Source organism: Bacillus rossius, chromosome 2 (genome assembly GCF_032445375.1).
Source record: "Bacillus rossius redtenbacheri isolate Brsri chromosome 2, Brsri_v3, whole genome shotgun sequence".
NCBI lineage: Eukaryota > Metazoa > Arthropoda > Insecta > Phasmatodea > Bacillidae > Bacillus > Bacillus rossius.
The window spans coordinates 97885264-97897340 of NC_086331.1; the positions used below are offsets into that span (position 1 = coordinate 97885264).

The 12077-nt window shown below is 43.7% G+C and overlaps 1 protein-coding gene across 3 annotated transcripts in view; it reads left to right on the top strand.

Moving 5' to 3' along the window:
- The window catches only part of LOC134529496 (four and a half LIM domains protein 3), a 411563-nt gene that overhangs the window by 167536 nt on the left and 231950 nt on the right, over positions 1 to 12077 (top strand). For 2 of the 3 annotated variants that reach the window (XM_063363643.1, XM_063363642.1), the window contains exon 2: positions 1597 to 1772. The exons of the other annotated variant lie outside the window; for it this stretch is intronic. In XM_063363643.1, the coding sequence (XP_063219713.1) occupies positions 1618 to 1772 (155 nt within the window). In that variant the 5' untranslated portion in view covers positions 1597 to 1617. The remainder of the gene's footprint in view (positions 1 to 1596; positions 1773 to 12077) is intronic. 3 annotated transcript variants of the gene reach the window in all.

Sequence of the window (12077 nt, forward strand, 5' to 3'; positions counted from 1 at the left end):
TATAAATAGACACGTCTACCACCTAACTCGCTGAACCGAAGCTTGTGATGAGTTTTCGTAATTTAATTGAGTCTCATAGCGAGGTCCATCGCAGGCATGTGGCTAGTTAACTTCCTTGTTTTTTCTATGTTTGTGTAATGGACACTCGTTGTGTTAGTGATGTCACGCTCAAAAGCGCATGAGGTTTTTTTTGTCGACGAGTAGCTAGTAAACTTCCTGCCCGAATAACGTTACGAACACCACATCACGTAATCAAGTGAAAATGAATTTGAACCTTATCTTAGGTATTCTGCAGGTATTCTCATCACATCATTCAAGTATCGCTGTTAAACGAACGTATGTGATAGCACATGTAACTAACATGCATGTACATATTTACACATCCTTGCTTGAAACGCCATTACTTAAGAAATGGCCTGTAGCCAAAAGAGGTAGCAGGGAACTGCGTCTCCTCTGCCGGATGACGTCACACAGCTCCGGCGTGGCGAAAGGGAAATGGCCTACCTGATAATACCTTTATGCGTTGAGGTACGCCGAGCTGTATAGGTAGTGAGTATCCCGAGCTGCTGGACCCCTTAACAAGTAAATCACTAAAAGGATAATTTTTACGCATTTCAACAAGACCCGCAACATTGATTTCAAGTAACCTAAAACATACGTTTATTTAAGGAAAGCTTGTCAATGACTAAGTCTCGCATTTTAAGTTTCTACATTCCATGTGATCATGCTGTGGTGACAAAGCATAATATACAGGGGATGCATGTAAATCAGGTAAATTACGCGGACATTCAGCAGCAGATTTGCGCATAGAGCAGCCAAGTTACACGTGCGTTTAACAGCAGAGTGGTGCGTGCATCTAGCAGCAGAGATGCGCGTGCTTGGTAGAGATGCGCGTGCTTGGTAGAGATGCGCGTGCTTGGCAGAGTGGCGCATGCTTGGCAGGGTGGCGCGTGCTTGGCAGAGTGGTGCGTGCTTGGCAGGGTGGCGAATATTTGCCATGGTGGCGCATGCTTGGCAGGGTGGCGCTTGCTTGGCAGGGTGGCGAATATTTGCCAGGGTGGCGCTTGCTTGGCAGGGTGCGCGTACTTGGCAGGGTGGTGCGTGCTTGGCAGGGTGGTGCGTGCTTGGCAGGGTGGCACATGCTTGGCAGGGTGGCGCGTGCTTGGCGGGGTGGCGCGTGCTCGGCAGGGTGGCGCGTGCTTGGCAGGGTGGCGCGTGCTTGGCAGGGTGGCGCGTGCTTGGCAGGGTGGCGCGTGCTTGGCAGGGTGGCGCATGCTCGGCAGGGTGGCGCATGCTTGGCGGGGTGGCGCGTGCTCGGCAGGGTGGCGCGTGCTCGGCAGGGTGGCGCGTGCTTGGCAGGGTGGCGCGTGCTTGGCAGGGTGGCGCGTGCTTGGCAGGGTGGCGCCTGCTTGGCAGGGTGGCGCTTGCTTGGCAGGGTGGTGCGTGCTTGGCAGGGTGGCGCATGCTTGGCAGGGTGGCGCGTGCTTGGCGGGGTGGCGCGTGCTTGGCGGGGTGGCGCGTGCTTGGCAGGGTGGCGCGTGCAGCAGCAGAGTGGCACCCAGCAGCTGTGGTGGAGCGGGAGTGGTTCTGTGGCAGGCGCGGTGAGCTGGGGTCGGCATGCTGGAGCGCCGGAGCCAGCCGCCGTGCCCGCTGACGGCGGGCGTGGACACTTCGCTCATCCCATGGCCCGGCATGCGGTTCGCCTGCGTGCGCCTGCTCGAACTCTACTGCAAAGTGTTCAACCAGGCAGAGCTGTACGAGCTTATAATTAGGTAACGAGCAGCGGACCCCGTGTGGTGTGCAATTGTTCGTCCTGCAACTGGGCCTGGGGACCCAGTCACGTGAGCTCGCAAGGCTTTGCATGCTAATACTTCACATGCGATTCACTGGCTTTTCATAATATCACTCTCAGATAATTCCCACATCGTGCAGTGTGAAGAGAACAACACTACTATGTGTGTGTGTGTGTGAGAAAACGTACGAAATTAATATTTTAAGATTTTGTTTTTGATTTTTCAACTGTTTAAACTTTTGTAAATAAGCAGAGACATAAACCATGTATATACTTTTCGTACTTTCACCTCTATAGCACTGTTATTTCCTTCGCAGGACACTATATGTTTTCTGTTTGAAAGTTATATCGTGAATTGTGGCTGTATCGTGTGTAAAAGTATTTAACACGCAAATCAATGATATGGCTGCATCTCCGGGTAGGCATGACCGTTAACACGCCTTAACTTTTGTGCACATACTTACTGTGCGTGTGTTTGACTTGACCGACGCCAATGAAGCCTGTCGTAGCGTTTGGACACTACTACTCCTTGTTGGTTTGTCGGGTTCCGCCTAACACTTGTTTATCCATTCTTACATTTAAGGGTATTAATTTCTCAACTTGTGGTTGTTTTGAATAATGTACCATTAGTAAATAACTCTGTGATATTAACACAACTAAAGTCCATTGTGAAATTATATGGAAATATATTGTTTTTCAATAATTTATTGTGTGTATCAGTTAAAACTATTTTTTTTTCTTTTTTTAGATTCGATAAATTTTTTTCCGTTTGCTAATCCAAAGCTTACATGTGTATCTAATTGATATATTCAGCATTATCTCAAAGTGAGTTACCAAAGTGAGTTTTCGTGGCAGATTCGCATATGAAAACACTGAATAATATTTTTGGAACTTTTTTTTACAATGTTACTATTAGAGAACCTCAAAAAATCTTCGTAAAAAGTTATACTTCATTTTATAACAAGTATATGTTTGTATGATTTTTATGTTATAAATCTAAAATTGAAGACCATTGTAAATTAATATTTAAGAACCAAAGATCCCAAAAAATGTTCCTAAGGTTTTTGTTCGTGATTTTTTTTTACCTCCATGCTACACTTTTCTAGTTAACTAATTAACTAAGCGCTTCTTCCTCTCAAGTCAAAACAAGAATTTAAAAAAAAAAAGAAGAGCAGTATTAAGAAAATGGGGGTTTGATCACATGCGGAAGATTGAGGGTTATGCTAATTAGCAAAAGAAAAAAAATCTTCAAAACAGATACCCAAAATGATTGAAAAGCTGCTCAAAATGCTAACCTTCATATCACCCGCCATATTTTCATTCATCCTGACTGCCATCTTGAAAATCAGCAATTATCAGCAAAAATTTTCCAAAAGTATTGCTTGGTTTTATATATTCCCATCCTTGGTTCGAAAGATGGATAGTGAATACAAAATTGCATTTAGGTTTTAAACACTTAATAAATTTTATTTCATTACATATGACCTCACTGTATGTAAAGCGATTCTTAAAATAAACAAAAGCCAAAATTCTTTGATCAATCCTGTGCAAGATTACAATAAATGAATCAAACCTTTTACAAACAATATTTATTACTTTTTATTACATGTACCTAGACATGCAAAAGCAAGCAAGCCAATAATCCGTAATGGACCCAAATGGTTAATTTTCAGCTGCAGTATTTATGTTCGCAATGATTCAGACCTTACAAACCTTATTAACCTTATTAACCTTATAAACGGAATCAATTTTTTAACATAACCATTTTAATCGAAGCTTGCTCGTACTTGGACGTCCTACTGGCTTTGCAGAATCAGGAAAACTGTTTCGAAACACATTTGTAGTCGTTTGATAAGATAAAGATTAAGACTTGGCTTCTTCCAAAGTTTTGGGTGGTCGTATTTTCATAATTTTTTTCTTTATTGCAATTTATAAGAATGCCTCTGTGCCATACCGATTTATTCTCTAGGGGATTGAAGTGTTCAACTGGGAACTTGAAAAAGGCAAATCCAAACCATTAAAAAAATTTACATTGTTATAAATTCCCTTAAATATACCGCGAATCCACAGAAACGTAGTTAGTAGCGTGAGAAATGAAATTTATGTCCATATTTTTATATCTAGGAACTTTTCGTATTTCTTGTATTTCTCCCCCTAACCTAACTAAAAGTATGGATATTTCGTAGGATGGCACGGGTTAGACAGGGACTTTTAGTTTTATGAATGTCAATGATCGAATCCCGGCGAAGTCTCTTCATTACATGAGACAGTAAAATGTTCCAAAAAAAAATTTTTTTTTGTAAGTAATAATGAAAACTCAGTTGAAATCTAAAATGTATTGTCCAGCATGTTAATAACTATTGTTTACTCTGTTTTTTTGTCGGTAAATCCCGTATGTTTTACAGATACGGTAATTCCCGTATGTTTCACAGATACGGTAATTCCCGTATGTTTCACAGATACGGTGATTCCCGAATGTTTCACAGATACTAGACACACAAGGAAAATAAGAACGAAGCGGGCCGGTGCGAGGCCCCTTGCTACACGGGAAGCCTACAACTCACGTAGTTTCGGTTCCCTACCACGTTCGTGCAACTTCGGATTTCTCTCAAAAAGTGAAATTAAAAAAATCGAAGGGTTGGGTTAGGTTAGGTTAGGTTAGGTCAGTCACAACATGCTTGTTTTCATTGGAAACTTCTGATTTAGCGGCTGAAGTGGCGTTAATACCAAAACGCAAAACTTCGGAAATCTTCGGAAATTCTTGCAGGGAACCGAAACTACGTGAGTTGTAGGCTTCCCCTTGCTACACTCGCCATTCCCTCAGCCGCCAGTCGGCGCGCGTTTCTTTTATAATTTTTTTTCCCCTAACCTAACTAAAACTAAGTGTATTTTGGAGGGGTCCGGGTTAGGGAGGGACCTAGGTGCGTCTCAGGCCGAAGCCTATACGCCTAGTCATGCTGGGATTAGCCATGCAAGGAGAGGGTCGCATGCATCATGTGCTAGGAGGGGATTGGCCAGCCATGGCAGCGATTGGCGCCATGACTAACTCCCCTCACTCTTAAATCTAGACTATAACTAGAGATAGGTTGGGCCCAGGTAAAACCTGCATAGACACAGGGAAAACCCTGGGCACATTCATGCGGGATGCAAATTGGCATGCATTACGTGTAGGAATTTACAGGAGATAGAGGATGGTCTGGATGAAGTGTTGTACAGAGTAGAAAAGAGTCTACCATGCGGGGGTTGGGCACTTGGACTCGTGGTCCGCTTTTCCAGTTGTTCAGTACTGGATTTAGTGACCAGGGACGCAAGCGCCCCTGGCGGTGAGTGGTTGCACTGACCACTCACTCCGCCGCCAGTCAGCACCTAAAAAACTAAGAAACTAAAACAGAAAAAAGATAAATGACTTACAAACTAGGCATTTCGTTACAAAATATGCAAACACCCAACTCAGGGATGGACGTGCAGTGCTTAAGATAAAACTAAAATAAGAACTAAAAATATTTTTTTTTTAATTTTTTTTTTAAATTTTTTTTATTATTATTTTAGAAATATATATTTTTGATGACTATTACTAGGTATCTAGGACTTATTACTAATTTACAAATCTCTAATATCTACTACTATACTACTAGTTAAATATAGAGGAACTGTCGGTGTATAAAGTTACAGGTGAATTAAGTCAAGACCTATTCGCATTCTGGCATTGTTGCAAGCTTGTAATTCAAAATCCCATGTATTTCAGAAACACAACCGGCACTGGAGGTGAAGCCTGCCAGGCGGGCCATGCCCATCGTGCATAGGGAGTCAGCCCTAACACAACAGGCAGTGAACCCAGAGGTCGGTTAGTACATACACCTGCGTGCTTCGGACCATTTTGAATTATCTAATTATCATTAATGTCTATATTTAAGTTTCAACTCGCGGGAGACTGATTGGCCGATCGCTTAGCCAGCCACAGCACACTACGGAGGTCTGTGAGCCAAGATTGAATTTGGCATTTTATACTTTCCATGCAACTCTGGATCTTGCTCGCCCAGTGATGAAATATATGGGTTTCTGCTTATGGCACATTTATCATAGAATTTTTGCGCAGTTCGGAAATAATAATGTTTTAAAAGTTCGAGTTTGAGCTCTCTGTGCATAGCCCTTACGGGGCAATACACAGGCGCATCTGTCGCAATACGAATACTCTTATTCTGAATTCTCTGTAGCTTGATTAAGTGAGATTTCGCTGCTGTTGCCCACACCGGCGCTGCATACGTGATTATTGGTTTTATTAGTGCGTTATAAATTATTATTCAGTTTTTAACAGAGCTACCTAAACGTCTGCTCATGACGGGGTAGAGGGCCATGAGCCTAGTGAAAGCTGTTTTTCTTTTCGCCTCTATGTGATCGCGCCATAGTAGTTTCCTATCCATGTGCACGCCTAAATATTTAACAACATTTTTGTGAGGAATTTGCTCATTGAAAAGTGTTAGTCGTGGTCTATCTTCGAGTGGCGGGAGATGTTTACGCGTAAAAACTATAGCTTCTGATTTAGTAGGGTTTACCTTAATTCGCCATTTTGTGCACCACTGTTCTATTGAATTTAACGCGGTTTGCAATCTGTCTGCTGCGAGTTCTAGAATACTAGATCTGCTAAACAATACCGTATCGTCCGCGTAGCAGCCAAACTGAACTGATCGGTGTGCGGGCTTAGGCATATCATGGATATAAATATTGAATAAAACCGGCCCCAAAATGCTGCCTTGTGGGACTCCTGCTTTGATTATTTTTAAATCGGACTGTGCTCCTTCTGTCGTGACTCTAAACGATCGATTTTCTGAATACGAGGCCAGTAATTTAATATAACAATCGGGGAAGCCAGTTTTATATAATTTATAAATTAAGCCTTCATGAAGTACTCTATCAAAGGCTTTTTCTATGTCCAAAAACGCTGCGAGATTATAGCTATTCTGATTGAACGCAGTTATTATTTGTTCTGTCAAACGGACCAGTTGATGCGTTGTTGAATGCGCGCTGCGAAAACCAAATTGTTCGTCCGGCAGTACGTTATTTTCTTTAATGTGAGCATTTAGTCGCTGCAGAATTATGCATTCGGCTACTTTTGACAATGTACTCAGCAGACTAATGGGCCTATAATTTTGGGGCAGTGTCTTATTTTTTCCGGATTTATGAAAAACTATCACATTTGCTTCTTTCCACTGCAATGGAAAATACTGTAGTTTAAGTATTCCATTTATTAATTGAGCTAGGTATTCCAAAATTTCGTCGGGCAGTTTCTTAAGGACTACTGCCTGAATGCCATCGTTTCCCGGTGCCTTACGTGGTTTCATACGCCTGATAGCCTGTTTAACTTCCTGAGATTGAGTTAAGTAAGGTTTTGAAGTTAAAGGCTGATTAAGTTTAATTGTAAGGTCTCTGTATATTCCGGCATTAAATTGCGGGTCACAGGGTTCGATATTAGGTTGAAAGGCTAATTCAAGGGTATTCGCGAAGGCTTGTGCCTTGTCTGTCGGTGTAAAAGCGAACCCAGTGCGAGTTTGTAGCGGAGGTATTTTATCTATCTTATGAAGGAATCGCTTTGTCATACTCCAGGTGCTACCATCTTGCACCTGTAGCTGAGAGACTTTCGTCTCCCATTGGCTGCTCCTCCATAGAGTTATTTCATCGGAAATTATTTTCTGTAATTCATTAATTCTCGCTTTAATGTCGCGCTGCCTACGTCGAGTATATTCGCGCCTTAATCTATTTTTCTGAGAAATTAAATCCCTAATATACACCGGCAGTACATCTTGCTTAAATCTAACCACCTTTTCTGGGATGCACGAGTTAATTGCAGTTTGAATTTTAACTGTAAGTTCAGTGACTGCTGATTCGATGTTATCTTTCGTTTCGAAGTTGGCAGCATCGGCTGCAGGCAAATTATCGACTAAATACGTCTGAAAGCCTCTCCAGTCAGCTTTCTTGTAGTCTTTAATTTTTCTCGGAGGACTGATGTCAGTGTCCACGTCATCGAATAGTAGATGTACTGGAAAGTGGTCAGACGACATTTCGTGAAAAACTCTGAGTTCGAATCCCGTTTGAACTCTCTTATTTAATGCAATATCTAAAATATCGGGGTTGTGCCTTAGTACTCCGCTATCATGAGTGGGCTCTGAGGGAGCATGTACTTGATAATTTTTGTTAGACTCGTGTCTTTGCAGCAGTAGGCCATTGGCTGTATTGCTCCGACAGTTCCAGTCTTTATGCTTGGCATTAATATCGCCGACTGCTAGAAATGTGGGAGCTGAGCCATATAAGATGTCCAGCTCGTTTTCAGTTAGTGACCTCCCCGCTGGTGCATACATCGAAATAAGCACTATTTGTTGTTTATTGACTTTAAAAGTAATTGCAACAGCTTCTAATTTATTAAATTCAGGTAAATGAAATTCACTATGTTGTATACTTCTGTGGATTAGTAGGGCAACCCCTCCACTTCTGGTATCGCGGTCGCGCCTATAAATAGTGTAATTTAAGATAGTTAGACGATCTGTTCGAATTAAGTGTGTTTCGTTTATCGCCGCGATTCTAATATTATGTTTAATTAAATGATCGGTAAATTCGATTATTTTATTTCTAATTCCTCGTGCATTCCAGTAAACGATGGTACTTAATCTACTGTCTACGGGGGTAGTATTAATGGCAGAACCTAAATTAAGGGTGTGCGGCATTAAAGCTGGCCGCATATGCTGTCACGAAGCCCGTGGTGGCTTTTATTTTGTCCTTTATTGACTTGGACGGATTACACCAAATAGCCATTAAAATGCACATTGGTTCCAGGACGTGTGCCAGGTTAGGGTTCTGTGCAATGGCATCAGATTGGCCCACGAGCTTCAGAAAGTCACTCGCGCCCATCGCTGGATTCTCCAAGGGTTTTAACTGCGGTGAAGCAGTTGGCAATTCTGTTGGTGAGTCTGTCTGCAACGGGCTGGCTTGTTGTTGCGCGACTTTCTTGGAATCACTGGGGGAGGGGTGGAGTTGGGTGGCGCCTTAGTACCTGGCTGATCCGTCACCTGACCTTGCGCCCGGCCTTTACCGTTTTTGTGCCCCGAATGGTGTTTCTTCGGGGCCTCTGGGGCAGGGGCTGGCCTCTAGACCTGGGTGGGTTTGCCAAGACAGGGTACTCCAGTTCATGTCTATCGCTCAACACTGAATATTGGTTAGGGCTCTGCCATTGTGGGGGGGGGGGGGGGTAGCTCGGGGCTCGCCACGGCTGCCTTGGGGGCTGGGGGCAGTAGCCTGAGGGGCCGGCTTGTTGTGGGGGCGGGCGGACTTGAGCTGCGATTACTGCTCGCTTGTTTTCGCGCACTGCGCGTTTGGACTGCAGCTCTCTGTCTTTCCGCTCCTGTTGCGGGAGGTGACGCCAGTTCTCCCTCTTGTAGGCCATGCAGCCTCTGTAATTGGCGCAATGCGGGCCTTCACATCGCGCGCACTTTGCCTTTGTCCTGTCACCTCCCTGGGGGCAAACCTCGGTTTTGTGCCCTTGGCTGCACCATCGGCACACAGGGGAGGCTCTGCAGCCTTTTGCGGGGTGGCCAAACCTCTGACAGTTGCCACATTGGAGGGGGCCTTTGGGGTGTCGATAGTCCTCAACACGAATGCTGAGGCCTCCGAATGACTTCAGGTCGTAAATCCTTTCTGGATTTACGGCCTTCGGGAGCTCTACAACTAACTTATTTATAGGTTGCCTTGTCTGCCTGTTGTACAGAAACCAGAAGTTCTGCACTGGAAGCCCCATTGCGGCGAACTCAGCCTGAATGAATTGTTTGTCGGTGCTGCTATGCACTCGACAAAACACAAACTTGTTCGGGATCTCGTCCCGTTGCAGCAGCACAGAGTGTTGCACTCCGGCCTGCTCCAGTGCACGCACTGCCCTGTGGTACTCCTCCACGGTGGCAGTGTGAATCATGAGCTGGTCATGGCCGCGACTGACGCACGACCAGCGCTCCTGCAGTGCTGCATCCAGCACTGATTTAATGGCCGGGTAGCTGTGGCCAGAATCCACGAATACATACAGGGGTTTCACCTGCATTTTCTTTGCCTGAGGGGCAGGGTTTGGCGGGGCAGGGCTCGAACCTGCGGACGTGTTGGCGGCCGTTTGACTGGCCGAGTTGTTTGCCCTTCTGACGGGCTGCTTGCGAAGTCGCTCTGCCTGCTGCCTGGCGATCGCGGGGTTCGTCAGTGGGGGGCGCAGTCTTTCGTCCTTTCCTCCCGTTTTTTGTTTTTTTGAGACGACTGTTGTAAAGCCGTCGTCGCTAGACATTTCTTGTTCGTCGTCGCTCGGCAGGGGCACATCGATGCACTCCTGCATCACCTGCTCGTCACTTAACTGTTCAGTCATGTCGCTAGTTACACCCTACAACGCACTAACACCCACTGACCACGCACCCGGTATTAAGCCGGGTTGTGGCTAGGCTGTAGGGTTAGCTACAACCCGGGTTGTTTTGCACGCTTACACTTCTTAGAAAAAACCTGGGAATACCACCTGGCCTGTGTGCGAGTAAACAGGCTGTTCCTGGAATCTCGCAGCTCCGCTAGACGCGTCCGTCCTCGGCCAAGGCTCGAAGCGAACTCCGCGTTTCTTTTAGCTTTGGGAGTCGAGGACGAACACTGCCGAAGGCGCACGAAGCGTCTTTGCGCCACTGGACCTCTGCATGTTCGTTCTGGCGGCGGTTTGAACTGTCATGCCACTTGCGCACGCGTAATGGGGATCGGTAAACTAGTATTCTTACAGCTTTAATTTCAATTCACGAACACGTTTTTTTTTTCTTTCAAAAGGTCCTGGGACGATAAGAATACCGAATCGGCCCCAAAAAGTAATCGGGCTCATAATTTCAGGAAATATTTGTACCCATAAAATACTACGATGCTGCAAGTTTCAGATCTTTATATATTACCGCGTCTGAATAAATCGAAACATACTGAAAATCAGTAAAAATTGTTATTCTCAACGTCTTGTGGATAGATTGATCTAGCGACCGGATATGTTTTGGGGCCTGATGATAGCTTTTAGGGGAAAAAATAAGAGCTATATATGTCCACAAGAACCAAAAGAAAAACGAGGTTTTATTCTTAATTTTAATTTTTAACCAATTATGATACCCGTAAAAATATGAAACTATTTTTTTTAAAATTCCTTATTCAATTTTGTATGAAATTATGAGCTTGGGAATTTTTTTAAATAATAAAACCTCGTTTTTCTTTTGGTTCTTGTGGACAGATATAGCTCTTATTTTTTTCCCTAAAAGCTACCATCAGGCCCCAAAATATATCCGGTCGCTAAATCAATTGATCCACAAGACGCCGAGGATAACAATTTTTACTGATTTTCAGTATTTTTCGATTTATTCAGACGCGGTAATAGATAAAGATCTGAAACTTGCAGCATCGAATTATTTTATGGGTACAAATATTTCCTGAAATTATGAGCCCGATTCCTTTCTGGGGCCGATTCGGTATTCTTATCGTCTCAGGGCCTTTACGTTAAAATAACCTTCTTACACTTTGCTTAGGCACTTCTGCTGGCACCTGGGGAAATAGAATTTCGTCCTTTCCCACGCGTCTACACGCCCAGACGCAATGGGTCGTATGTGGTGACGTGCGAGAAACCTAAGATTCATTGACTCCAAGCCAGGAGTCTGATATCCTGACTATCCGCGTTCGTGCATCCTCAGATTGTATATATATTTTTTTTTTGCTATTGTAAAATTAAAAGGTTTGTTAGTTTAAGTTGGTTGTATGTAAATAATTACATGTTAAATCGTTGTTAAAAAATTAAAATTCTCGAAATAAAATTGATTTAATAATTTTCCTGGAAAGTCTAGGTGATCATAAAATAATTTTTTTTAGGTAAGGGAAGTTATATAAATAATGTGTTAAATCTTGCAAGTATTTGAATTCTCGGAAAAATTCGCGATTTTATTTTTTTGGTGGGTGGGGTAGATTATTGCACGTCTGGGTGGTTGTAACTAAAATTAAAGTATGTTGATTAAGTAAGCGACTTTTAAAATACTCTGAAAAATTCTGAAAGTGTGTGCATTCTCGCAAAATTGTATTTTTCTTTGTTTATCCCGAACACAAAGTTGGCACGGGCGAGCATCGGCTATGTTCGAAATAGGGCCACGTAATTTTCGCAAGAAAAAAAAATTTGATCGCTAATTAGACAGCGATAAGTTATGTCCACGCTAGCGATTGTTCCATTGTAATTGACGGCCGTCTGCAAGAGAAGCCATGGCCCTAT